Genomic DNA, 27,606 nt, shown 5'->3' on the forward strand with positions numbered 1-27,606 from the left:
CTGGAGCAACCTGCCACGCACTCGTTAGCAGTGCATTCATACCTGAGGCATGCTGGGAAATCAGACCAACCACACATACCATTTTCCACTATGACATAAAAAATGGAATATAAAACATTCTTAACGATACACACCTCCCCTAAATGCCCTAATTTTTAAATTTTGTTAAAAGGGAGGCCGTTTTCTTACATAGTAACAATTCCCATTTCTCAAGGAGGAAAACTTACTCATTTGACAAATTCTAAGTGCTTGAGACATTCAGCATACAATCAGTAAGCTGCAGTCCTGCCCGTGAGGGGTTTCCAATCTACTAGAGGGAGAGAGGAAGCTATGCAAGTAACCATGATACAAGGTGTAATGAGTGCCATGCATGGAGTGGTCTGGCAAAGGAGTTGTGAAGAAGTCTCGGATGGGACGCACCCCCTCTGCCGAGGGTATCTTTTGGAGGGTGCTGTGCGTGCATGCATGCGTGTGCACGTGCGTGTGACGCTAAGGGCATTATGGGGGGCAGGTGATCTAGAAGTCTTGTAAGCCACAGGTGTTCAGCCAGCTTGGGGAGCCTTGTGGTCACCCTGAACTCAAACATCGGTCTTCCACCTGTCAATCTCATTTGGGGTGGGAGGAGATTATCTTTGAAAAGAAACCCTTTATATAAAGACTTTGATCACACTCAGTTGTGAAGAACCCACTCACTCTCCCCCTTCCAGAATGAACACACTTTTCATGTTATACTGTGTATGTCAGCTGCCTCCATTCCCTGTGGGGAAGGACCATGTCTTACTGAATACTGTGCATTTCTCCCAGGCCCCAAAGAGTTGCACAATGCTCTCCAAAAGCTGACACTTAGGAAACATCCAATCACCACCACTCCCCTGCAGTGGCATCTGAAGGTCTGTAAAGCACTTTACCCTCATTCAAGTCTTACAACATCTCTGTGAACCCAATGCTTATTAAGGTATTATTATCATTAGTCCCATTTTACAGAGGAAGAAACTAAGACTCAGAGAAGTGAGGGGACTTGCCCAGAGTCGCACACCTAATCTCCACCGGAGGCACCATTCAAAGCCACGTCATCCGGACCCCAAGGTCAGAACTCCCTGTCTACTTAAACCACATGGCCTCTGAAATGGATCAAGAACCAGCTACCAGTAAAGCTCCTGAGTCAGAAACCAGTCTTCTGAGAGACTCCAGGAGCCAACCTGACTCTCCAAGGACCCCCCACACCCCCCGACCCCAGAGAGCAACAGGAAGCTTCAAGGATGGAAATGAAAATGTGCCAATGGGGCAACAGGAAAGAAACGCTAGGCCTGGCATCAGAAGAGCTGTGTTCGTTTGAATGGCTCTGGCACTGAATGGCCCATGAGGTTCCTGTAAAACTTCTCTGGGCCTCAGCGAGTTGAGCCCAATGATTTCAAGCATCCTTCTAGTTCCAAACCTTCTGCCTCAGTTCAAACTCCCAGCAAGAGGCCCAACTCACCATCCTGAGAATGTGTGGAGACCACCTCCTCCCCCACTCACAGGCTGCGGGGAGTGGCTCACCTCTGCCCTAAGCCAGCGCAGCACCACCACTAAGTGAAGGTCCCGAACATCTGCCAGAGTCTGAGGAGATGGCTTCTGTACTCTCAGAAGGCCTCCCCGAGTTCAGACTCTGCTCAGATCATACTTTCCTAAGAATTAACTGAAAGGTGATCAAGAAAAACTGACTAAGGCTAATCTATAAAATGCCAATATCAAAGGCACTTTTAGAAGCAAGAGGATGCCCTTCTGTAAATCATAGCTTATCCTTTTAAGTGGATGTTATTCATTATAAGATCTAAATGAGAAGGTGCTATGGGCATCTTTTCACAAATTAAGTAATTTCTCAGGAAAGGCACATGATGATTTTCCTCAACAGGCAGAAGGTGTTTCTTTTAAAATATGTAAAAGGTAACAATGAAAATTCTTTCTTTTAACCTCTGACACATGAGTATCATGTATCTCTGAAACCCTGACAGGCCAGGGCACTGTGCTCTTGATGTCTACTATGTAAATCCTTGGAAAAACTTTGCAGATGAGGTTCCCAACAACTATGATGGAATAAAACAACACAGAAGTGGCCGTCAGATTGGGCGGCAGTCAAATGTGCATTATCTATATTACCATAACATTAGCACAAGCACCTTTAAGGAACCTATCTAGTAGGTAGTGGTGTTTGGTTTTTTTTGATTCAACACATCAACACTAAATCTTCGTCAAAGAACATAAGAATCTGTAAAGGCAAGGAAAATACGTGAGTCCAAAAAGATCTCGTAAATATACCCTCAACCTGGACAAGCAAAGTCTTAGCATCTTCAAACAAACCGTCCTTCCGCGGCTGCACATCAGTAGAAAGATGAATAAACCCTAACGAAGGGTGAACAATTAAGCATTTACTTTCTAAATCCCATCAGTCCAAGTGGAAAAGACCACTGTGGACTTCATTACCGACAAACCTAGAGGCTCTAGGGAAGGGACAGTTCTTGATGCTTGACATTCCAAAGGAGAGACTTCCTTGAAATCCACTTTAGCAGCCCCCCAAATCTGTCATCACTGCCAATAATATTTACACAATGGTGCTGTGGTGAAAAGATGCAAGTTTAGATTTTCCTTTTTCATGAACACAATATTCTATTTTTGCCAACTTACCTTCCGCCCATCACTCGCATGGCAATTCACATTCAGAGGCGTCAGTAAAGCCATCAGTTTCTCTTCATTACCACTCCTAGAGAAGGAAATCAATTAATCCATAAAAAAAAATTAGTCTTATATGGCCATGTACTGGCATTCTCCAGACTAGAAAATAAATCAGCTCTCTGCTATGATTGTTTCCACAGGGATCTGGAATATTGGTATTTTCCAATGTCATCAGTATTTTTCCAAATAATCCCTCTTGTCCCTCCCATTCTAGGATGTCCTAGAGCCCCAGGCTCCGGGCACCTCCGTCACAGAACTGCACAAAGCCATTTTCTTGACGATCAAAATGAACTTCATACTGCTGTCATGTGACCAATAGCATTAGAGCTAGAAAAATAAATAAAATGCTATAAAATGAAAAAAGCTAGTGGTTAAATTTTAAAAGCTCAGAGAACAAAAGAGAGGAATAAAATTTTTTTTCTGACTATGAATATTTGCCATATACTCGCTACTCAGGCTTTCCTTGGAAAAATCTCAAAGCAAAACATCTTGAAAATAAAGCTTTAAGACCCAGGAATTGACAGGAACATATTCTAAATATGCCATTTGGTTCTAAAAACCTAGGCATCTAAGAAGCAGAAGGCTTCCTGGCACCTTATAAGCCAATCGAATTAATAATGCTTATAACCAACACCATATTGAAAGATAATTTCATTAACCATCCTTACTCATTTATAACAAAGACAAAGTCTATGGAGCCGTACCAGCCAATCTAACCACATTATCTCACACGGTCAAAGCAAGACAGTGATAACATAAAATTTACACAGTTCGCCCACCCCCTTTTTTCCTTTCAAATGCCTCGTACTCACTTAAATTGAATGAAATCACTTACCTAGCAGCTTCTAGGAGTTCGTCCTTCTTGTATTCACCTAGATGATTGCAAAATATCATGCTGTTAGCATTTGGCAGAAGACAGATGAAGAAATGCAGCAGGCAGCAAATACAGAATTAAACAGAGGAAGAACGGGAGAAAAAAAAGAGTCCACACCCCGCTGGGTGATGGAGCCGTGACGCCAGCCAGCTTGTGAAGCAGGCAGCATCACCAGGGCCTTGGAGACCGGCAGCAAATTGACGCAGCTTCTTGTCCAATCCTCCCATGAAATGGCTTGCTTCAGACAACCAATGAATGTGCAATCTTGGATCCAGAAACACATTCCCCTCTGCTAACAGCAGGCCAGCGGAAGACAATGTCCCTTCCCCCCTATTCAGGCGGTCACACTAGACTCGTGGAGCATGATCGATTCTCAGGCAAAAGCCAAACAGTGCGGCTCTTTAAAGGGACAAATTACAACCGTCTTCCAAACTCCCTTCCTCACCTCCCCCCAAACACTCCTGATTTATCTGGAAGGACAAAGAAAGTTTGTTTGACGTGGCTGCTCTGTAAGTGACCACACTGGGGCTTCAGAGCCCCTGTGCAGACTGTAAATAGCAGAAGCAGAGAAGTCTCTGCTTCCATAGACACAGAGAGGCTGGGTCTGTGGCACAAAAACCCAGGGGACACGCAGGGAAGGGGATGACCCCCCGGCCGGGCAGACACAGGGACTGCTTGTGTATGGCACCGATGCCCCCCCCCCTTCCTGGGTTCTACAGGAGGCCCCAGCACAGTCTGGGGTGGGGCGAGCCTTTACCGAAGCCAACCCCGCAGAAAGCAGGGTGCTGTCACCTGGGCAGGCACCCCAGCCTCCCAGCTGAGAGATTCTGCTCCAGGAACGTTTTCACTACATGGAAGAAGGGATTTCTCAATTTGCCATCATCATTTCAGCACTTCAATGGCCAAACTGCGAGGGGACTCAAACCCAGGTTTCTTTAGTGATGTCAAGTGAAGGACAAAGGATTTTTAGAAATGTACCACTCGAGAAATGAGAAGGACTAGCCTGTGAGTCAGCAGGAAGACACTGCCTCAGTCTGTATATCATTCAAACAAAAATGAGCCCGGCAAAGGCAGTAAATAGATGGAAGTATTTTCAAAACTCACTTTACAAAAAAAGAAAACATCAGCAAAAGCAAAGGCTATTTTATTTTAAAAAATCAGGAGAGGTTATTTGTCCAAAATATGTCACCGTGTACCTACAGACTCGCCCCATGTTTTGCTCTAGGACCACAGCAAATGCTCAGCCCACCCAGTGGCCAAGGTCCTTCTGCACCTGGCCCCATGCTGCCACAAGACTACGACTACTTTAAGACCATGGTACTCTAACTAGGCTTTCACACTTTAAAAGCGCTGTTATTAGTCATTTAAATCAATGTAGGGCCCAGACTAATTGGATGTGGTATACCCAGACAGATCTGAGTTCAGCAATAACCATGGGCCACATGCATTAGGGAGATTTCATGGACAGACCTTCAACATGGTACCAAAGTTTTAAGTCTAGCCACTAGCTGAGAGTCTGCCTACTAGCTTGGTTCAGAATGCTGGGCAGCCTCATTAAAGGGACACAAATATATGATCACAACATTTAAGTTGAAGCTACTAGGTTCAGGTATTCTTGACTTGGGTCTACAGATAGATTTTAGGGAGTCAAAGAACACAGATGAGAAAATTTTTCAATCTATTTCAATATAAATTGGCTTTTAAAAATAAAATCATGTTTAGAAGTTTGAGAAGGGCTCCATATGCTTCACCAAACTGAAATGGGGTCTAGACAAAAAAAGATTAAGAATGCTTGATGTAGTCTAATTTCATCATTCTAGAGATGAGGAACCTTCGATCCCAAAAGGGATATGGGCTGTGTTAAGGCAGCAGAATTTGAACTATTCTGCTCTGATTGCTAAGGCCAGGGCTCTATAAATCGCATAAATTGAAAGGCCCTTCCTGAAAAGCAGACACAACGTTAATGCGGCAATCAGGTCTGTTTTAAGAGAGTCTGAAGGTTTCAGCTGACCAATGCTAGAAGACAACAGCTACTACCCCCATAGTAATCGTCAGGGTACAATAATGCAAAATTACAAATGCTTCTATGCAATATGTGACATAGTATACACATTTCCATGTATAGCTGCTTGCGTCTGTTCTGCAGTGAGGAGATTTCCAAGTCCCTCTGAGCTTAACACATCTTGTGCTAAAAGCTAGTCATGATGTCACTAGGTCTGAGACGGGTCCCAGAGAGTGAACGGGAGGGAATCAGGGTGCATACTTCTAGATCCCGCCATCATCTAGGATACTGGATCCCCCAATTCACCCAATCTCAGCTAGAAACTCCATCCAAAGTATCCCTCACAATGTGTTGATCTAGTCAAGAAGCATTGTACAAGTATACAGCTGCTGTTTAAAGAGGAAACCAGAGCCTTTAAGCTTTCACAGAGAGACCTACACCTGCAGGCACGCCTATGTGTTCAACAGAGGTGTTCCAATGATTCTTTGTTCACTGCCTTCTGCGCTCCGGTTTTTAATCAGCATCTCTGCAATACATTCCAGCATCCACTGCCTGGTGCCCAAGGACCACCATCTATAAACAGCAAGAACTATTTTTCACATATCACATCTCAGGAACCAGGAACATAATGAATTCAAAGGCTCTCACACAGTGACAACAAATCTGAACAACTTATTTTAATCATTCAACCTCCGGCTTTTTCCTGTTTGCTGAGGATCTGAAACTATTCTGGCTACAACTATGATGCTGGGCGGAGCATTTATATTCTGCAATAACACCCAGATAAAGCCTCGCAATACATCAGCCAGGGAGGAAACCAGGCAATTACAGTCAAGATAACAGCATCCAGGAATGGCGAAAATAAATGGCCTAAAATATTTTTATTTGATTAGAGGAAACTAAGTGGGATTAAAGGTTACCGATTCCTGTGCTAACTCCCCCAAAAGTCTGAGCTGCTTTTATTGCTCAGGTGGATGATGAGACATGCGTGAAAGGAAACGCGTCTTTATTTGTTCTTCAGTCCAATAAGTATTTATTTCTTCCGTGGTCTAGGGCTGGGGACACACAAATCACACCATCTGTCCTCAAGGAGTTTCTGTTCTGTGTGGACACGTGCACAGAGAAGTGCATACACAACGGATACGAAGGGAGGGAAGGCACTGGAACAACTGGGGCCATCAGAAAAAAGCCCATGGGCAGGGCCCGGAACTGGGCCCTGAAGGAAGCCAGGTGGGAAAGCCTTCCAGGAATGGGAGGCAGCTGGTGCAAAAGCCTGGAGGGCTGAGAAGAAACGATGAAAACAAGTAGACCTGTTCAACTGAACTGTGTGTGTGAGTGTGTGGGTATGTGTGGGTGTCTCTGTGGGAGTGCCCAAGCACATGCCTGTGTTTGAGGGAAGTCAGGATGGGCAGTGAGAGAGTCTGTAAAGATGAGCTGCCAGACTTTCTTTGACCCTATATACATTTGGGAGCCACTGAAATTTAAACAAGGGAGGGACATGGTCAGACTTGGGATATCAGAAGGAGAATTTTGCAATGAAGTGGAGGCCAGCTTGGAGAAAGGAGGCAGGAAGCCTGATTGGAGGTAACAGTCCAGACAAGAGGTGATCAGAGACTGAATGAGGGGGTCGGCCTAGTGAGGGAGAGAAAAGAAAGAATACCCAAGATGCTGCGGGGTGGAAGCAACAGAACTTGGAAAGTCATTGGATACAGGGGTTTGAGGAGAATGACAGAGAAGGAAGAATGGACAACAGACCTGAGCAAAGAGTGACCTGAATGATGATTAGGGTAATGCGGCAGCACAGTAGATGGAGCTCTGGGCCTAAAGTCAGATATGCTTCAGGTACTCACTGCCTAGCAGTGTGAGTCTGGACGAGCTAATTAACCTCAGGCTGCCTCAATGTCCACATCCATGAAATGGGGATAAAATAATAGCATCTAATTGTAAAATGTTTTACAAACCTTAAAGCTACATAGAAATGCTAGTGCCTATTATGATCATCTTGGTACTGTCAAAGACACAGGGAGGGAATCACCGTTCCCTCAAGCTCTCTCTCTCCTCCTGGCCACGGTCAAAGTCTCAAGAATTACTTATGTTCCCACCAACAAACTACATTCTCCAAAGTTACTGAAGGTCTCATGGCCAAATCTAATGGCCTTTCCTTAATCCTCTTCCTTCTTGCAGCATCTGCCACTACAGGACTCCCCCCCCCCCCAACATAGCCACCGTGACACGGGAAAGAGAAAGTCGGCCTCAGAACCCAACACACAAATGGTGGCTGTGCCCTTGAGCTAAGTCCCTTAACTTCTCCTTGTTCTAGGCAACTCTCTAGGATTATAAACTGCAAAGAAAGTACTGGCTTGGTAGATTTTCTTATGCAGGTAGGTCCTTCTACCAATGAAATGACAAGTCCAGTCCCTGATGAGATCTGAACCCACAGGAGTCGATGAGCTCACTAAGAAGGAAAAAAAAAACGGGGTGGGGGGGGGGGAGAGAAGAGGAGACAGGAAAGAATCCCTATGTATGCCACACAAAGAAGCAAGAGAGGATAATGACACAGAAAGAAACTGTCTGAGACCATTATGTCAATACAGCCAATTTATCAGTATACAAATACATAAAACCAAGAGCCATTCCCCCATGGATAAATGGCCAAAGGATATGAACAAAAAATTCTCAAAAGAACTATGAGCTAGTAACAACCACAGGAAAGATCGCCCCAATTTACTAATAAGAAGAAAAATACAGGTCAAAACAGCTTGGAGGTTTGACCATATCTCACACTCAGCATACACTGTCAAAGGCGAAAGAAAGATGAGAACAGACAGCCCATGGGGCTGCAGTATCACACTGCCTGACTGGAGCCATGGAAAGTAATCTAGAATTATCAATGTAAGGAAATACTGCTGCATGGCAATAAAATATGAATATGAAGAACACAGAGAGGCAAGGGAGAACTTAGGAAGAAGTGATGATGAGTAAATCAAGCAGAATCAGGAAAATAATCAGCACAGTGATTGCAGAAACTTAAACAACTCAAAAAACAAACATAAAGAAATCAAAGTGAGAAGAAAAGAGGCAGAGACGATGTAAAACAGATAAAGGGCTGATGTGGAGGCAAGAAGATACGGGTCAAATGTTCACTAGCTGTGTGAGCCCTGGCAAGTTACGGAACTTCTCACCCTCCGTCACAGCTCCCTGGCAGGTTTGTGGTGAGAGTTAAAGGAGATAATGTAGCTTGGCAAGCCTTACAGCACCATACACATTTTATTATCATTCCTTTTACTTGTTTTTCCCCTTGTCTCTTTTATGCTTTGTTAGGAATTATCCCATTATGTGTGTAGGGAGTGGGAGGGTACATTCAGAAATGAAGGTGACAGAATAACAAAATAATAAATCTTTTTAAGGCCTAACTCTAAATGCTTCAATTTTCTGAACTATATCAAAAACAAAATAATTACACTAAAATAACTTCTTATATATAATTTTTAAAGACTCAAGCTGAAGAGACTGAATACAAATTAGCACTTAGGTCAGCAAACAGGAAACGGAATCAGTGGTCTCATTTTCAGAAACTTTCTACCCTCTCTTTGAGCATCTTCCATTATTCTCCTGGTCAAAAACAATAGTTCTGACTCCTTCATTTAGATAGCATGAGCAAAGCAAAAAACAAAACAGAGCAAAACTGTAGTAAGAATCGGTAGATAGTGGGTCAAACACAGGCTCTAACCCAGGTGCACGAGTTTGGTCGGGGCATGTCCCTAATTTCATCGTTTCCGTCCTATGTATGCCACTGTAAAATAGAGCTAACCCTGTCTCAGATGGTCATTTGAGCTCAAGTCTCGAAAGTCTCCAAACAGCTGATTCTATATTTGATCCCAGAGGTGACAGGGAGTCATTCGGAGTTTACTGAGTAGGGGAGTAGCAGTGTAGAAATTGTTGGGAAAATCACTCTGGGGGTCAAGTGGAGGATGAGGGTCAAGGGGTAGAGACTCGAGGCAGGCTGACCCACCTGCAGCTACATCAATAGTCCAGGCACGAGGTAGTGAAGGCCTACACCTGAGTGGGGATTATGTCAGGAGAGGGGGGTAGGGGGAGCATATTCAAGAGATGCACAGAGGTGAAACTCAAAGGTCTCAGCACCATGCTGGATACAGCAAGTAAGGAATCCCAGATGACGTCTAGATCATGAGTCTGAAGGTCTAGGGGGATGGCTGTGTTTCACCAGCAATAAGGCAAGCAGGAAGACTCAGGGAGGGTTCAGAGGGAAAGATAAGGAGTCCTGCTCTGGACATGTTCTATCTGAGATGTCTGAAAGGCAGGTGGAGACGTGAGACTGGAGCAGGGAGACTGGGACAGGATAGGCAGATTTGAGAATCATCAGTATAGAGATAACCAAATATGGGAACTGACAAGATCAAGTGAAATAGTACAGAGGAAGAAGAGAAGGGGCCCAGGACCGAACCCCAAGGGAGACTTATGCTTGAGACAGCATGATCTAGAGAAGGATCCAGAAGGAAACAGAAGGCGCAGTCCGATAGTCAGAAGGAGAACCAAGAAAGAGGGGAGCGTCTTGGAGAGGGTGATCAGCAGTGTCAACGTCTGCAAAGAGGTCAAGGACACTCAAGGATTGAGAACAGGCCACTGGACTTGGCAACTAAGAGAGCACTGGTAACTATGAGCTGCGTGGCAGCCAACAGACAAAAGAGAGCCCCCTGGGGAGGCTGCCTCACGCCTCCCATCTCCGAGAGCACAGTGGGGCTTGGTACAGAGCTGGGGGCATGAAACATGTTTATTACTGATGAACGTCCAACCAGGGTAAAGCAAAAGCTTTTTACTTCCTGCTAAAAGTCTCAACGTCCAGGATTATTCAAAGTTTCTATAGGTTATGTCCTCAATCAGAAAAGCTCACCTGCCATTTACAGAGAGCTTAGGCAAGCAAGTTAATACAGAATTATGAAGCACCTACTAAGAGCCAGGCCTTGTGCTAAATGCAGAGCATACAAAGAAAGACAAGCCGGTACCTCTGCTCCCACGGAACTCAGTCTAGTGAGACACGAACACAGCACAGACAGGACAAGTGGAGGCAGTAAGCAGAGAGCCCTTAGGGGCAGGGTGCTCTGCACGGGAACCACAGACTGAGAGCCAGAAGAGAGAGAGGAGTCTTATGGGCACAGAGAGGTGAAGGGGCTGCCTGGGGTTACAGAGCTGGTGTCGGCGGCAGGATCTATCCACCAGGTCCCCAATCCAAAGATGGAAAACAATCTTCAATGAAAACCATTAGATTTGCTTACTCATGTTTGCTGTGGGCAGGTAAGGGAAGGTTTCACCTTATTTTGCCAGAACCAGGCCTCCTCTTCACTTCCTGGCTACCAGCTCCAGGACATGCCTCATCCTCCACCCCCTTTCGGCCTTTAGAATTCAACTTCCTGGGGCGGCTAGGTGTCACAGTGAATAGAGTACCAGCCCAGAAGTCAGGAGGACCTCAGTTCAAATCCAGCCTCAGACACTTAACACAAATACTAGCTGTGTGACCTTGGGCAAGTCACTTAACCCCAACTGCCCTCCAAAAAGCAAAAAAAAATTAAAATGAAGTTGGGGCGGCCAGGTAGCCCAGCGAGTAAGAGCACCAGCCCCAGTGTTGGGATGACCTGGGGAATCGAATCCAGGCTCAGACACTTAGCACCTACCCAGAAACACCTGGCCGTGTAACCTTGAGCAAGTTATTTAACCCCGATTGCTTAAAAAAAAAAAAAAAGAATTCAACTTCCTCCATTACTGTGGAAGCACTCCCTGGTATCTGTATTGCCAACATTTGGCAAATGGCCTGGACAGAGTAAGTACTTAATAAATGCTCTGAGTTGCTACTCAAGGCCTACGAGCTGTTGAATAGCCTTTGTTCTCAGGGTCCAGATGGATTTTTCAGAGTGTATAACATTTACAGTTAGCAGTCAGGAAGACCTGAGTTCAAATCCTGCTTTAGACAGCTGAGTGACTGCAGGGAGGTCTCTTAACTGCTGTGTGACTCAGTTTCCTCATCTGTAAAAGAGATAATAGGACTACCTTCTATGGTTGCTGTGAAGACCAAATTGCTTTGCATACACTCTCTGCAAACCTTAAAGGCTAGCTATCATGATGAGCGATCACCAAAGTCAGAGCTCCACCTTCCCCTAGCTGACAGACGCTGACTTGTGGATCCCTAGACTCATGGGCCAAATGAATGTCCTCAGAGCTGCTGTGAGGCACAGAGTTCGCGAGTGACTCGAGGGATGGGTGTCCTGGTGGGCACCACTTCACTCTGGGCTAGCTGATTCCCTTCCTCCTCTCAAGCCTGAGACCCAAGCTGACTGAGCAGCATACACGGGAACCTAACCATCACGCACTACTGCGGGTACCAACCCTGGCACCTCCACCTATGCCTGTGAAATATGAAAGAGTCACAGAATTTCTGCCTAGTGTTTCTGGAGGGGCTCCTGCACTAATGAAGTAAAGACTCTTAACAAGAATATGAATGAATGTTTGATACCTTGGTTTTAGCATCTTATATGTGACAGACTTAATACAACTGATATAGCGACTATCTATAATTCTGGTCGGCAGCTAGATGGTGCAGTAGATAGACTACCAGGCCAGGAGGCAGAAAGATTCACTTTCCCAAGTTCAAATCCAGCCCTAAGACACTGACTAGCTGTGTGACCCTGGGCAAGTCACTCAACCCTGTTTACCTCAGCTTCCTCATCTGTAAAATGAGCTGGAGAAGGAAATGGCAAACCACTGCCGTACCTTTGCCAAGAAAACCCAAAATAAGGGTCACAAAGAGTCAGGCAGACTGTGAACTTTAATGACATCCCCAATCTTCAAAACTCTGTTTAAGTAGCATGTCTTTCCTGATCCCTCCAGTTACTAGCTGGCATCCCCTGCTCCCACAAGATTTAATTCTATGTATTTTAAACATACTTATTATATTCTTACATGTGCTCACACTGATCCGCGCCCCCCCCACCCCAGCCACAAAGTAAACTCCTCAAAGACAAGTGCAGTCTTGGTTTCACCTCGGCAACCCCAGGGCCCAGTGAGGCCCACAGAAGACACTTACATTCTTATTAATTGATTTCCAAGGAATACCTGGCTGTGAATCTGAAATATGTCAGTATTTACCCACAGACTCCAATCACCTTCCAGAGGCAGCATGGTACAGTGGGCAGAGACTTGTCTGAAGAACCCTACGATCCTGTAACTGAAGACATCCAGAGACAGAATTTCCTACCCCCAACAAGATCTGCCAGGCCCAGTCTGTTCATCATCCATCCATGACACATCTGCACTTCTAAGCCTCTGAGCAATGGGGTACAAGGCAAAGAAGACTGGAATCAGAGGCAGATACGCTGGTCTTGAACTCTGGCTCTGATATTGAGGCCAAGTCACATTAGGATGTCTTCATTTCTTCCACTCTAAAATGAGGGTGCTGGACTCAAGTCCCAGCCTGACCTATGAGCAGCGTGCTTTGACCAGTCTCACTCACTCACACTCCCTTCCTATCCATCTGTCCAGGACCAGGAGGCTTCCTCTGCTCAGCCTTGCCAGGAGGGCTGAATTCATAATGTAATTTGGGGACCTGACCTTGAGAAAGGCCATCTCTGTGGGCCCCAATTTCCCCATCTGTAAAAGAGTAAACCAAGAGGTTCCAACTGCATGGATTTAAGCCACGGACTTAGAGAAGCTTCCCTACAGTGTCCCCAGCTAGTGATCATCTAGCATTTGATGAAGACTTCACCAAAAGAGGTCTAAGACAGCCCGGACCAGGCCGGGGAAGCTCTCAATCATGCCTGGGAAGTTGGCTTGGCCTAAATCTGCCTCTTCCCAACTTGGACCCACCGCTCTTAGCCTGGCCCACTCAAATTAAGAAGAATCACTATTCTGCCTGTGCATAACAGCTGTTCAAATACTAGAAGACAGCTCCAGCTGCTCCCCTTCCACTCCACCCCACCCCCAGTCAAACCACCTCTAACAAAAGCCTAACCAAAACCTCAACCCTGGAACCTTTCTGTCTATACTTACTCATGCACTCATGTCCCTGACGAAGGAGGCAGGGAGTGCTTGATAAAGCCTTGGTGACTGACTGAGAACAGAATATCAGGCTTCAGATGTGGTCAGACCATGGCGCTGAGAGCCTGTGAGCACTGTGCTAGGTACAGCTGCCTCTCAGGCAGAACACCAGCCAGACTCACCCCACATGGCATCTGCACCTGTCACCCTCCGCAGAACCATTAGGAGCCAGAGATGAACAATTCCCACCACTCTTAACTCTCCCCTCCATCTCCCTTTCCCATTGCCACCTTTTGGCGCTCACGCCACCTGGATTCCACAGATGATATACCACATCCTTGGCATTCCTTTTAATACTGGCCTCCTCTCTCGAACACGATGATCCTGGTCGAGAAGACACATTCCTTGTCCCTGTGACCATTTCCAGATCCTGCATCTGCCACTCACATTTAGCAGCCTCCCCTCCTTTGAGAGTCCCTTATTCAAATGTATCACACAATCCTAATCACCAACCTGGTGACTGGTGCCTACCAGCCCCACCTCCTCTCCCTGGTTCACAGTCCTTCAAATACTCTAGGATCATGGTGCCCGGATCTGCTTGCACTCCACCAAAGACACAGGTGGGGACCATCACATGTTTACTTCCATGATCACACACTATGAATTCCTTTTCTTTTAAGACTAGCCTCCCAATGTTTCATCTTTCCCTGAACCCATTCTTTGTCCTCACCAAGATCTCAACTCCTTCCTTCCCTCAGCACGCATACACCTGTTCTGCCTTAACTTTCTTTCCTTCCCACCTTGACCCTGCAGTATAGTTAGCCAGTTCATCCCACAATATCCTCTCTCCTTAAATCCCTTGGTCTTTTGTTCTATCTACACTTGTACCTTACCAAACCCAACCCTGGATTACTCCCACCACTTACATATGCATACGTGTAACATTTTAATTAACTCTCCCACCTCCCCATGGAACATATGACCCAAGTCACCCCAGCTGGTAGCACTTTCTGAACTTTCTAATTTGCCTAAACAGTGCTAGACCAGTAGTATCTTGAAGAACTGAGTAAATCAGTGTGTTGGTCAGACACACCATGACTTTCATGCCCTGTCAAGTGATGTTCATGGATTGATTGCTTTAAGCTGCTGGATAAATTTACATAGTCCAAAAAACATGATTTTTAGACTCAGTTTGAATCTGGAGAGGACCTGGCTCTGTCACATTCTGTGTCCTTGGACAAAGCATTAACCTCTTGAAGTGTCAGTTTTCTTGTCTATAAAACAAGGGGTTTGGACTAGAAGAAATTTTTACCCTTCTAATGATTCCTTCCCTGCTACCTAAATATACTCAGCAAGTTTCCCATCCTCAACAAACCATCCCCTGACCCAACCATCCTCTTAAGTTCTCTTCCCTCTCACAAACTCCCTGAAAAGACCACCTTGCCCCTCCTGATGTCCACCTCCTCACCTTTCTGCCACTTCTCAATCCTTTGCCGTGTGACTTCCAATCTCACCTCTCAATGGAAACCGCTTTCCCCAAAGCCCCCAGTGATCAAAAACTTCCAATTCAGATGTTATGATCCTTCTTGACCCATCTGACAGCACAGCACCTAGCATAGTACGCCAGGATTTCTCATCCTGGATCAGTGAGGATAGGCATGGAAGGCAGATAGACAGACAGACTATATTTCAATGTAACTAACTTCCTATGCAGTACCACGTATTTATTTTAGGCATTCAAAACCACTATTCTTCTGAAGAGTCCACAGGCTGCACTAGAGTGACAAAGGGGTCTGTGACACCAAGAATGTTAAGGACCCACAGGGGTTTTCATGGACATGTCTCTCCTGGCTTGGCTCTCCTCAGCACCCATCAGAACAAGTATCGCCATGCAGAAGCCTCCCAAACCCCCACAGCTAATCCTTGCCACTTAACTCAGACATGCCACTTATTGGTTCTGACATCAAATTAATCTGGGGACATTTTAAACAGGATGTCCTGAAGGCACCTCAAAGCCAAAATGTCTGAAACAGAATTCATCATCTTCTCCCCAAACCCACGCTTCTCTCTTTTTGAAGGCGCCACCACCCTTCCATTTACCCAGGTTCACTCAGCTCACATACACAATCAGGCCACATCTTTCCGAATCCACCTCCACAGCTAGTAAAGATACTGTTAGCTAAGCAAGCTGAAAAGCTGTAGAGCCTCGCCCTTCGTTCCATTTTGCTTCAAGCTGTCTCTTGGACACTCCAACTGCTCAATATTTAAAATTTATTCTTCATTCATCCCTTCCATTTTCCACTCACACAGTCACCACCCAATTCATCTCCTGAATGGACTACCGACGTAGCCTCAGAATCGGATTCCCTGCTTCTAGTCCTTCACTTTACCAACCCAATCTTCAAACATCTACCCAAACGCTATCTGACCGTCCCATTCTCCTGCTCAATAAACTCCAGGGGCTCTGCCTCTGCTACTTCCTGGATCCCATAAAAACTCCTTGGGGCCCACACCATTCCCCTGTGTGCTAGTTCCCATCTGCCCTCTCTGTGCGGGCCATTCTCCCAGACCCAGAATGCTCTCCCTCCAAACTCCCCTCGCTGCAGGGGTCCTTTCTGGACCTTCTCTCACCCTCCTCACCACAATTATCTGGCATTGCACTTGGTCCTGTTTCGCAGATGCTCACAGGGTCTGTCTCCTTCCTGCCTGACAGGGATGGGGCTCGGCCCGAATCCCATTAGCTTTCCGGGTTGTTCAGTGGTGTTGGTGGTCTATGTTGAACTTACAACTTGGTCTCATCTGCTTTGGAGATACCTGGCAGGCCCAGTGTGGAAACCCATCCCCAAAGCAAACCAGCACCTTCCTTGTAATTTACAGTCTTTAGAGAATGACCGAGGGCACTGAGGGTCACTGAGTCCCTCCGGGCCTGCTGGAGTCCTCAACCTGGTGCTCCTTGCCAGGGGTGTCAAACTCCTGACCTGTGCCCAAGTGCTGCCCGACCACATGACTGGGAAAGGTTCACCAAAATGAGGACAAAATACAACACAGAGAAAGTCATGGCTTTCTAAGTCAGTATGCAGCCACAGGGGTCACTGCCCGGTACTACATTGCTTCTTATTGCGCTTCCTAGTCTGCTAGGCCGACTAATAAGCTAACATTTCTATAGCACTGATCACACATGCATCAGCCCTAGGGCATGGGTGCTCTCCTTAACCTCATGTTCAAGGTTAAGGAAACAAAAACAAAGAGGTTAAGTCTCGTTAGTCAGTAAACATTATTTAAGTACCTACTATGGGTCAGGTGTTACACTCAGCACCAGAGACCCAGAAAGAAGCAGAAGGCAGTCCCTGCCCCGGGGAGCCCCGACATACAGGCCAAACAGTAAGTGATTATGGGAGGAGGCACTCAATTAGGAGGTTGGGAAAGGTTTCTTGAAGATGGGATCTTAGCTGGGAATTTAAGGAAGCCAGGGAGGAGAGTAGGCACAATGAGGTGGAGTGTCTTGTTCAGGAAAGGGCTGCTGAGTCAGAGGGAGGTAAGAAGAGAAAGGCAGGAGGGGGCTAAGGTGTAAAGGACTCTGCCTACTGAACGGAGCATTTGGTATCTGGTCCTGGGGGCAACAGGGAACAAATGGAGCATATTAAGCAGAGGCAGGGGTGACATGGACTGATGGACATGTGCTTTAGGAATCATCACGTCGGTGGCTGAATCCTGAGGATGGAGGGTAGTGGGGATAGATTAGTGGCAGGCAGGAGGTGATGAGGCCCGCACTGGAGTGCTGACAGTGACAGAGGAGAGACGGGCATATATCGGAGATGCTGCGATGGGGAAATCAACGAGCCTGGCGATAGCCTGGGTCTACCTGGCGATAGCCTGGGTCTAGGGGGTGAGACAGCCAGATGGGGCCGGGATGGCTCCTGGGCTGAAAGCCTGGGGGGCTCCCAGCTGGAGCTGTGCATAACAAATGGCACCACACCTCCATCCAGTTACCAGCCCCCGGTCTTTCTGCTTCTCCTTCTCAGGAGACCTATCACATGTTGATTTTTAGGAAAGCCGGGTATAGGCAGTCTTTCTCATGCTAGACTGTCACCTCCTGGAGGGAAGGGCATCCACCCCATTCATCTTTGTGTTTTCCAAAGCTGACTCTCAATGAATCCAATGAATAATCCATTCTAAGGTGACCTGAAGAAGAGCTTACGAAACAAGGGCCAAGCTTAGACAGATATTGCTCAGGAGTACTGAAACTGCTCAGAGTACCTGAAAAGTTACAGCCAATCCAGTCAGCGTTCAGAGATACTTCAAAGGGCCAATTTAAATGGAAAGAATCAAATACATCTCACTCAAGAAGCAAGCTGCTGGAGGATTCAGAGGGCCCAGTGCAACTGATCTAAAAGCTGGACTAGAGAAGCAGACGGTCCTCATCAAGCCAACCCAAACAGAGTCACATCTCCGGTCCTGGAGGAGCCTCCTCTTCTGAGGACAGCACGGGCTCCATCACAGGCTGGCCAGCCTACATCAGGGGCTGCACAGAATGACCGAGTCGCCATGGGCTCACTAACTAGTTGCAGGCAAGCAATTTTGTCTGGACGGATAAGAGCACAGCGACCATAAATCACTACGTGAATCATTTATATAAACACCTAGACTGAAAACTGGGGTGCAAAAGCGCTATTTGGAGAAGTTTTGTAAATCGTAAAATCAAAAATGTGCTAGCAATCTGTAGGTGGTGCTAACATCCAAGTCATTGTTCTAAGCCTCTATTAAAAATTCATGGGCATCTCATACTCCACCTGAAAATCAAAGGAGAAACCTCGGGGAGGAAGGGGAAGCCCTTCTCTGTTTCCAGCGCTGGCATATACAGCATTCAGGGGCACAGGCAGGCTTTTGCCTCCTGTTACTGCATCCCCAGTGCCCCAGGCAGAGACAGAGGAACACGCAGACATTTAAGAGATGTTTATAGAACTGGTTCAGAAAGAAACAAGTTTGTAGACTCAGTGTGTCAGAATTGGCCTCTTGGAAGTTCCTTCATCTTACAGACGAATAAACGAAAATCTCAGGGAAATAAGAGAGGCAGCCGAAGGGAGGTCGCTTGGCCAGCAGCAGACACTGGGGTCTGAACCCCAAGGCTTGAGGAGAGAGGGGACTTCCCACTCCCTCAGGTGACCTCTTTTTTTTTTTTAAGTGAATAAGCTTTTTGTTAAGAGCTCCATGCTATTTACTGAGCACTGAGGACACAGAAGAACATTCTTGCCATCAAGAGGCTTACATTTTAAGAGAGGGAATCAGAACCAGGGGTCTGATGATATTTAAAACAATCAACAGGTAATTACTATAAACTACTTCATTTGGGTTAAAATCACACAAGCAAGGCAGCAAGTCAACTTTTAATTCTCAGGATGATAAGACAAATGCTGCTTCAATTATAGGGTGCAATCTGATTATAGAGTAGTGAGACTGATTCTGCCTATGACTTAGAGCCAGGTGCCAGAGGTCTGGGTTAAGTTAGATTTGAATTTCTTTATGATGCCTGTCAGCTGATCGGGCACAAAATAAATTTGCTGACTGTGGAACAAGCCAAGAGGAAGGGGCTGTCTGGCCCTGATCCCCCTCCGCTGCTTCTTCCAAGATGCCAGGCCCTCTCTACAAGGAGGCAAAGCCTTAAAAATCACTTCCCTTTGACCTGAAGGGCACTCGGGCCAGGCCAGAAGGAAGATGCCCAGAATGGGAGAGAAGGTTTCTACCATTTTATTTTCTTGAAAGTTGAAAAAAATATTCTGTATCAATAAATAGTTATTGGCAGATTTTTAGGAGCAGAGGTAAAAGAAGTTTCCCCATGTCTTAAAGCCTTCCTAACTCCAAATCTATTTATCTTACTCTCAGTACCCCTGAAAATTTAAAAAGGGAAAAAAAACCCAACCAATCTTTTCACAGATATGTTCTCCTTCTATAAAAACCACATGCTGGCCTCACTGGCTACCTCCATCACAGAAGCTCACCAGACCGATAACTGGCCAAGAGCTGTAAAGCAGGAGTCCTCGGTCTGGTGCTTCTACTGCACTGGAATGACCCTGGGATGGAACTCGGCCTCTGAGCCTCAATCTCTTCACATACAAAATGGGAGTAACAGCTGCCGAGTCTATGATGCAAGACTGTCTATAAAAATCCTTGGATAAAAGTAAAACGCATTACCTGAATGCAAAATAGTATTAACAACTTAACTCCAATCACCGTACCACAACTGGGAGAGTCACTGCAGCTAGCTGCCAAGAGTCCTGCCTAGGCTCCCAAGTGCTCCCCCATTCCAGGCCGCCTCACAAGCAATGCCCGTCAGCCCTCTGGGATGGTGCTTGGGACGGCAAAACTGAAAGTGGTCTTGGAGACACTCAGCCCAACGCTATCCCCTCCAAGCGTGCCATCAGGCTCCAAGGGAAACAGAGCAGTGCCAAAGGCCTGGAGGCGGCGGCAGCAGCAGCAGGCACCTCTCAGTCCTCTCTCCCCTTCTTGGTCAGTCAGCAAACATGTATTTACTGGAACAAACACTCATATTATTTATTACTATTCCCCTGCCCCAAACATGCCCGGTTCGTCCAACTAATTCTCCCGTGGCCCTCTGCCATCCTGGCCCCTTCCTCTAGAGCTCCTGCTCCTCGTTAATGTGCTTCCCGTAACTGGTGCTCGGAACTCTGGGTGACCCAGGAAAGAAAAGACCCAGCACCAGCTCCCTCCATCTTAGCTATGGGCCTCTTGGGCCACCCTCCTCTCAGCTGTCAGGTCCAAACCGGAGGCCCAAAGTCCACCTTCTTTTTTTATACTTAAGTGTAAGGACTTTGACTTAATCAATCAATACACACTTATTAAGGACCTACTCTGCACCAGACAGGAAGTACTGGGGATAACCTCACACCCAATGTTCTAGCCTACCAGGATAATTCTTTAAAAAAAATCTCACTTCTGCCATCCAGTGCATCACCTAGCCTTTCCAGCTTTGTGTCTCCTGAACTTCTAAGGAGCACGCCACCTGCCAATGCCACCCCAGGAAAGGGGGTGAGACAACCCACGGCCAAAAACAGATGTACTAGAAAACATTTCCTTCCCTTCCAAGATGAAACCAAATTACTGACTACTGCTCTCTAGGCCTAGACTTCCAAGTACAATTATCCCTTTCACACTGTGGGGGGGTCAGGGGTACGGCACCCTGAGATCTGGAAAGCCCACAAAAGATTTTTTTGGCTCTCTTTGTACCAACAAGAAGCTGGAGTTTTTTTTTTCTTTTATGGGGCATTTACAGTACCTTACTGTAATATGTGGGTTATGTATTTGGTCATAGGTTCTGTGTCATCTGCTGGCCTACAAGTATTTTCTGCAGCTTCCACAAAACTCTCCCCAAATCCCCATTTAATGTCCTATGCCAACCCACAACATATGGAAACCGTGGGGAGGAAAGTCATAATTCGGGAGGGGTAACTGTACTCCCAAATTTCTTGGCTGTCAGAGAGTTTAGCTCACATCTCTCCATGGGTGCCATGAGAAAGACATGAGAGTGTTTGTCAAACTTGTCCCAAGATCTTGGTAGACTTATATCTACAGCATTCCCCTGTTACTGAGTTTAAGCAATCTGGGCAGCAAAAGAAAGAAAGTGAGCCTAGCACCATGTGAAAAATGAAGCGATGATCTTGAATGGAGTCAGGGGCAGGAGAACCTGGTAGGACCACTTGATAAAGCAAAAGAACTGGTGCTGAAATTACATGGCCCAGCTCTGTCACAGTCTCTAGGCCTCAGTTTCACAACCTATAAAATGAAGACGCTAGTCTAAGTGACCTAGAAAGAGAGCTCCAAGTCAAAACTGGATTCTGCTTTCCAGTTCCTTCTGTTCCTCTCTTCAGTTTTATAGGAGAATTCACAATCATGGTCAATCTGCTGTCTGGGGCTTCTTCCAGCCCTCTTTACATACTTAATACCAATGCCCTACAGTTGAAGAGATCTGCTTGACCCAGTTCATGACCCATTTCTCTTGGCCTCTGCCCTAGCACAATCATACCTGTTGATTTTCCTTTCCTTCCTTTCTAATACCTCCTTCAGGAACCCACCTTGGATGATGAAATTTATTTATAAGTGACTTTTTCATGGACGGACCCCATTCTCCATCTTAAATCCTCTCCCTATCCATACCTGCTTCCCCATTGGGTTTAATATATTTTTAAACAAAGTTTAAAGGTTAAACAAGAGTTCAACCCCCTTTTGTGTGGTGCAAATCAAAGGTAAGGATCACGGGACTCCCATTCTCCCAATCCTTGCTCTGTGTTTGTTCATTTATCATCTACTATACCTAATCTCATCTTTTTAAAGATGGGAGGGAGCATTTTCTTCTATTGATTCCTATCTCCAGCCTCAGTCTCTGGTTGGTGGCTTTCTGCACAGGTTGGACCCTGCTCTCACCTTTACCTCTGGATAGTCAGGCACTGCTTGGCAGCTCCTGGAGCTGGAGGTATTGGCTAAGGCCAGGTCCTGCCCTTTACTAGAATATGTAGGTTTGGGCTCAGTCTCCTGGCAGTGGTCTTTCTTTCTATCACCAGGGCTTAGCGTGGTGCCTGCATACAACGGGTATCTAAAAAATGCTCAACTGCCCAGCTGGATTTCTATTTTGGCTTCTCTCCTTCTGTCTGCTTCTCCTTACATAGCCCCCAATCCAGGGGGCAGCTTCATTCCTTGCTATGGCCCAGACAGACTCAATCAAGTGTTTCTGATTATTGTGGCAGCAGGCCTCCATCAAGACCTTGGTGCTTGGCTTCCAGGTGCCCCCCAGGTGCTCTGGTAGGGCTGCCCATGTGCTGGCCTGGCCCTATTTCCTACTGGAGGGGTGGGTGGGTGGAGAAAGGGGCAATTTCCAGTTTGATCTCATTTTGGAACCTCTGCACATTGCCGGCAATACTGTTGGGCAAGCCTAGACTGAAGTGAGGATGCGAGAGCTGTTTCTTTTTGGTTTCGTTGTTGTTCCATGAGGGAAATTTCTATTTAATAAACAACTGAGTTGGATATGGGCTCCTCTACATCCTACAAAATGCTTTCTTAGCTGTGAGTCCAAATTTAATATACTTTTTAAACCACATAACAGAAGTGGATGGTTCTAATCTCCTTTTTTTTATTCTTCATATGTTAAAATGTTTATGTTTGTAGATAATTATTCAAAATAAAGATATGGATTTTTTAAAAAAACTGATTGGCAAGTCCCCTTCTTCAAACCTTGTACATAAAAGGGAGAGCTTAAAAGAATGCAGTGCAGGGCTCAGGAGCCTTCCTGCTCCTTACAACACTGAGGGATGACTCCAAGAAACCCAGGACAGAGACAGAGAGGAGGAGAAGCCAAGAGAGCCTTCATTCCCACTGGCCTTTCGATTGTTCGGCTTTCTAATCAGGCGGTTTTTCTTAATCATTCCCACTGTTTCTTGAGTCAAACCTAGAGGTTATTCTGCACTCATCATCTCCTCCTTCGCTCCAGTCCCTGGAGGAGACACGGCCCTTCTCCCTACCAACATTTAATCGCTCAACGAGAATCTGAACAGAGATAATGCTGGATGTGGGACGAGAGGCACAGCGTTTGCACCCCGACTGACCTACCACCTGTACTTTCACAACTCCTATGGTTTTCTTGGGCCTGTAAAATGAGGCCTGCCCAGGTGAGCTAGAAGGGTGAGCGCCAAGTTGTGCCCATTTCAATCCCACAACATTCTGTCCTCTGTCTCCCTCCAGTCACTCAGTCATCACCAGGTTCAGCTTCTTAGCATCTTTTCACCTGAATAATGGCAAGAACCGAATTTCCGTTCCTGCCTCCACTACCCAGACTGAGACCACGTCAGCCCTCCAAGTCAAACACTTTCAGAAGCCATGTGATGTCCTTTAAAGTAGGAAGTGCTTCAAGAGGTACTCCCAATATGAGCAAAAGGAAAACTGTCCCCTCCCTACCAGCTACACTGACCCTATGAGCTCCTTGTTAATGCATCTTTGTACAGAAAAATATCAAACTTTCTAAGTGCTTTTTAGGCCAAGACACTGCAAAAATGACTGCTGAAAGGATGAAACAAAAAGCATCACTCCTTTCTAGAGGGCACAAGTGTTTCCATAGGGCAGACTTTTGAAAGAAAAGAAACTTTGAGTCACTCACTTAAACACACCAACACATGTGCTAAAGAAATAAGGATCCTGTTATTCCACCCTATTGGCTGGCTGTTTCCGTGGTGTCCAAGTCTCGGTGCTCCCATTTGGGGTTTTCTTGGTAAAGATACTGGAGTAGTCTGCTATTTCCTTCTGAAGCTCATTTTGCAGATGAGGAAACTGAGGCAAACAGGGCGGAGGGACTTACCCAGGGTCACACAACTAGGAAGTGTTCAAGGCATGCTTTGAACTCAGGAAGACTTAGGGCTTCTTGACTCAGGCCTGGCAGGCGCTCTACTGTACCACCTAGCTGCTTAACTGCATAAACTAGTATAATAATGAAGAAAAAAGAATTCATTTCCTGCAAGGGCACCACTCTGCCTTTGATGGGAATCTTTCTAACACACACTGAGAGAGAAAACCAGAGCTCCAGGTCTGGCTGCCAGTTACTGGTGGTGTGACCTCAGCTAGCCTGGACTCTCTGGACATCCTCTCTTTGCCTGTGAAATATTGTAGAGACTAAACTCTGCTGTGCTGCTAACATGCCACAATGCCAGGTCACTGGGTATTTGTTAACCACTTACCTCTCCCCCCTCAGACATAAGCCTGGAGGAATAGTCTGTCTCCAGCAGGGGGCTCTTCTCCCACAGTTACAGTAACACGGGTCTATTTTACTCTTTTTGAGGGAACCAAGAAGTAGGGTTTTGTTTGTTTGTTTGATATTGTAGTTTTAAGGCAGAGTCGATGGCCAGGATGACAAAATGCAAAGTAACCAATCCCTACATTGGTTCACGTCGCATTGCTCCTCTGATGCTGACCAGTCATTAGGTATTAATAAGTAGCTCTGATGTAGCCCTTGAGGCATTCCATGGGCTTTCTCACAAGACAGCCCTGTGACATATTATGGCTCCCATTTTATAGATAAGGAAACCGAAGCTCAGTGTACAGCGCCACAAGCCGACAGTTACCAGTACAGCTAGGTGGGGCAGTAGACATAAGGTGCTGGTCCTGGAATCAGGAAAATCTGAGTCCAAATCCTGCCCAGATACTCATTAGCTATGTGACCCTGGCAAGCCAAGGGTGTTCTTCAGTTTTCTCAACTGGAAAATGGGGATAAAAAGAGCCCCTTCCTCACAGTGTTATGGTAAGAACCATGTGAGATAATCCTTGTAAAAGTGCTTAAACGCAGGGCCTGGTACACAGGAAAGACACTTCACCAGCATCAGCTCCCTTTCCCACCTCTCCAGTGAGCCTCCAAGGCAGGATTTCAGGCCAGGCCTAGAAGCTCCTCATCTGTGGCTTCTTGGTATCTGAGAGTGGGAAGGGATCTCGGGGGGGGGGGCCCTCTAGTTCATCCAATACCTGAAAGCCCACCCCCAACACCTGGCTATTCGCCTCTCCTGCATGCTCAGAACTAAGTTCATACAAGAGTACTATCAAATCTGGAACAATCCCAATATCCTAAGACACGACTTGTTTGTAAGTAGGCCAAGAACTACAAATAATATAATTCAAGGAAGCAGAAGGGAGTATTAGAAAGGACACTGGATCAGGGGTTGGATGCAGAGAGGGGCCTACTCAAGCCCAGGGTCCCTGAGGGAGCACAGTAAATGTAAGGACTGAGTAAGTCTTTCACAAGAGAGAGAGTGAGGCCTCAGATGAACTCGTACTTCCGTTTGCCCTCAGAGTTCACCAGCTCTCTCCCTGGAAGCTGACAGCCATCTCTATCCTGAGTCCTTCTGATCAGGATGTCCTGGATTGCTGTACTGATCGGAGCTGGGAAGTCTTTCACAGTGGATCCTACCACTGCTGCTGCTGCTGGGTACAATGATCTCCTGGCTCTGCTCACTCTGTTTTGCATCCGTTCATATAGTTCTTCCCAGGTTTTTCTGAAAACTTCCCCACCATTTCTTATAACAAAACTGTATTCCATCACAATCATATGAAGAACTTGTTTAGTCATTCCCCAATTGATGGAGATCCCCTCAGTTCCCAATTCTTTGCTACCATAAAAAGAACTGCTATAATTTTTTTGCTACACATCGATCTTTTTCCTTTTTCTCTGATCTCTCTGGGATACAGAGCTAATTGCGGTTTTGCTGGGTCAAAAGGTACACACCAGTAATCTTGTAGCCGTAATCTCACATTGTTTTTCAGAATAGTTGGACCAGTTCACAACTCTACCAGCAGTGCATTAGCAGGACTTTTCCCTCACTTACTCCAGCACATGTCATTTCTGACAGGTGTTAGACAGTATCTCCTCTAAAGTTGCTTTAATGTGTATTTCTCTTATCAGTAGTTATCCACCACAGTTTCCACAAGACTATAGATAGCTTTAATGTCTTCTTCAGAAAACCACCTCTTCATATTCTTTAGCCATTTGACAACTGGGAAATGGCTCTTATTTTTATAAATTTGACTCGGTTCACTAAATATTTGAGAAATTAGGTCTTTATCAGAGAAATCTGCTGTATTTTTTTTTGCTATTATTTCATTGTCTACACCTTTGAGCAAAATGTAGTTTTCCTGATTATCATTTAATTAGGTCTGTTTTTGTTTTTCCTTTGTCTAAAATCATGATTGCTAACCCTGCCTTTTTTATCTACGCTAAAATATAACATTCCGCTCATCCTATTTTTTTAAATCCGTGTGTGTGTGTGTGTGTCTGTCTTTCTGCTTCAAGCGTGTCTCTTATAAACAACATATTTCTGGATTCTGGTTTCTAATCCATTCTGCTCACTCCTTTCATTTTATGAGTTCATCTCATTCACTTTCACAGTTGTAATCTCTGTGCATCTCTCTATTCTACTTACTTCCGTTGATCTTTCTTTCTCTTTATTCTTTCCCCCTTCGAGAGTCTGTTTTGCTTCTGACCACTACCTCCCTCAATCCGTCTTCCCTTTTATCATCACTCTGTCTTTTTTCTTATCCCTCTTCCTTGGGAGGTAAGAGATTTCTATACCCAGATGAATGCGTATATACCTTCTTCCCTCTTTCAACCAATTCCGATGATCCTGAGGTTCAACCATTGCCACCCCTCACATTTTCCCCTCCACTATAAAAGCTATTCCTTTAGAGTCTCTTTTTTTGTGAGGTAATATTCCTCATTCTTCCTTTCTCTTCCTCCTTCTCCCTGTGCTCCCTTCTTTCTCAACCCTTCATTTTTTTCCTTTTCTGTGGCAAAGAGTCACAGAGCTAGTGTCTGAAGCCAGATTTGAACTTCGGTTCTCCTGACTCCAGGGCTGCTACTCTATCCAGCCCAAACCCTTCATTAAAAAAAAAAAAAAATTATTCTGGGGGCGGCTAGGTGGCGCAGTGAATAGAGCACCAGCCCTGGAGTCAGGACGGCCTGAATTCAAATCTGGCCCCAGACACTTAACACAAAACTAGCTGTGTGACCTTGGGCAAGTCACTTGACCCCAACTGCCCTACCTTCTCGCTCCAAAAAGCAAAATAATAATAATTGTTGTGAATATTATTAGTATAACAATTGACTCAAACTCATGCCCTTCTAACTACCCTAATAATGATAAACTTTTTAGGAGTTAGAGGTATTGTTTTCCTATAATGGATTTTAAAGAGTTTACCTTCACTGAATCTCTCCTGATTTCTCTGTCATGTCTACTTCTCCTGAGTCATGTCTGAGTGTCACATTTTCCATTCAGTTCTGATCTTTTTCTTTTTTTTTTTTTTTTAAGCAATCGGGGTTAAGTAACTTGCTCAAGGTCACACGGCCAGTTATTTCTGGGTGTGGTGCTGAGTATCTGAGCCCAGATTAGATCCCCAGGTCACCCCGACTCTGGGGCCGGTGCTCTTACTCACT

The 27,606-nt window shown here is 45.8% G+C and overlaps 1 protein-coding gene across 1 annotated transcript in view; it reads right to left on the reverse strand.

The window, feature by feature from the left end:
- The window catches only part of TNKS (tankyrase), a 201,623-nt gene that overhangs the window by 97,828 nt on the left and 76,189 nt on the right, over positions 1 to 27,606 (reverse strand). The window contains exons 4-5 of the mRNA XM_069104958.1: positions 3,548 to 3,584; positions 2,665 to 2,740 (exon numbers count right to left, since the gene is read on the reverse strand). Of these exons, the coding sequence (XP_068961059.1) occupies positions 2,665 to 2,740; positions 3,548 to 3,584 (113 nt within the window). The remainder of the gene's footprint in view (positions 1 to 2,664; positions 2,741 to 3,547; positions 3,585 to 27,606) is intronic.

Source organism: Petaurus breviceps, unplaced genomic scaffold (assembly GCF_028583685.1).
Source record: "Petaurus breviceps papuanus isolate PSGF00001 unplaced genomic scaffold, PetGlider_PUasm1.0 689, whole genome shotgun sequence".
Taxonomy (NCBI): domain Eukaryota; kingdom Metazoa; phylum Chordata; class Mammalia; order Diprotodontia; family Petauridae; genus Petaurus; species Petaurus breviceps.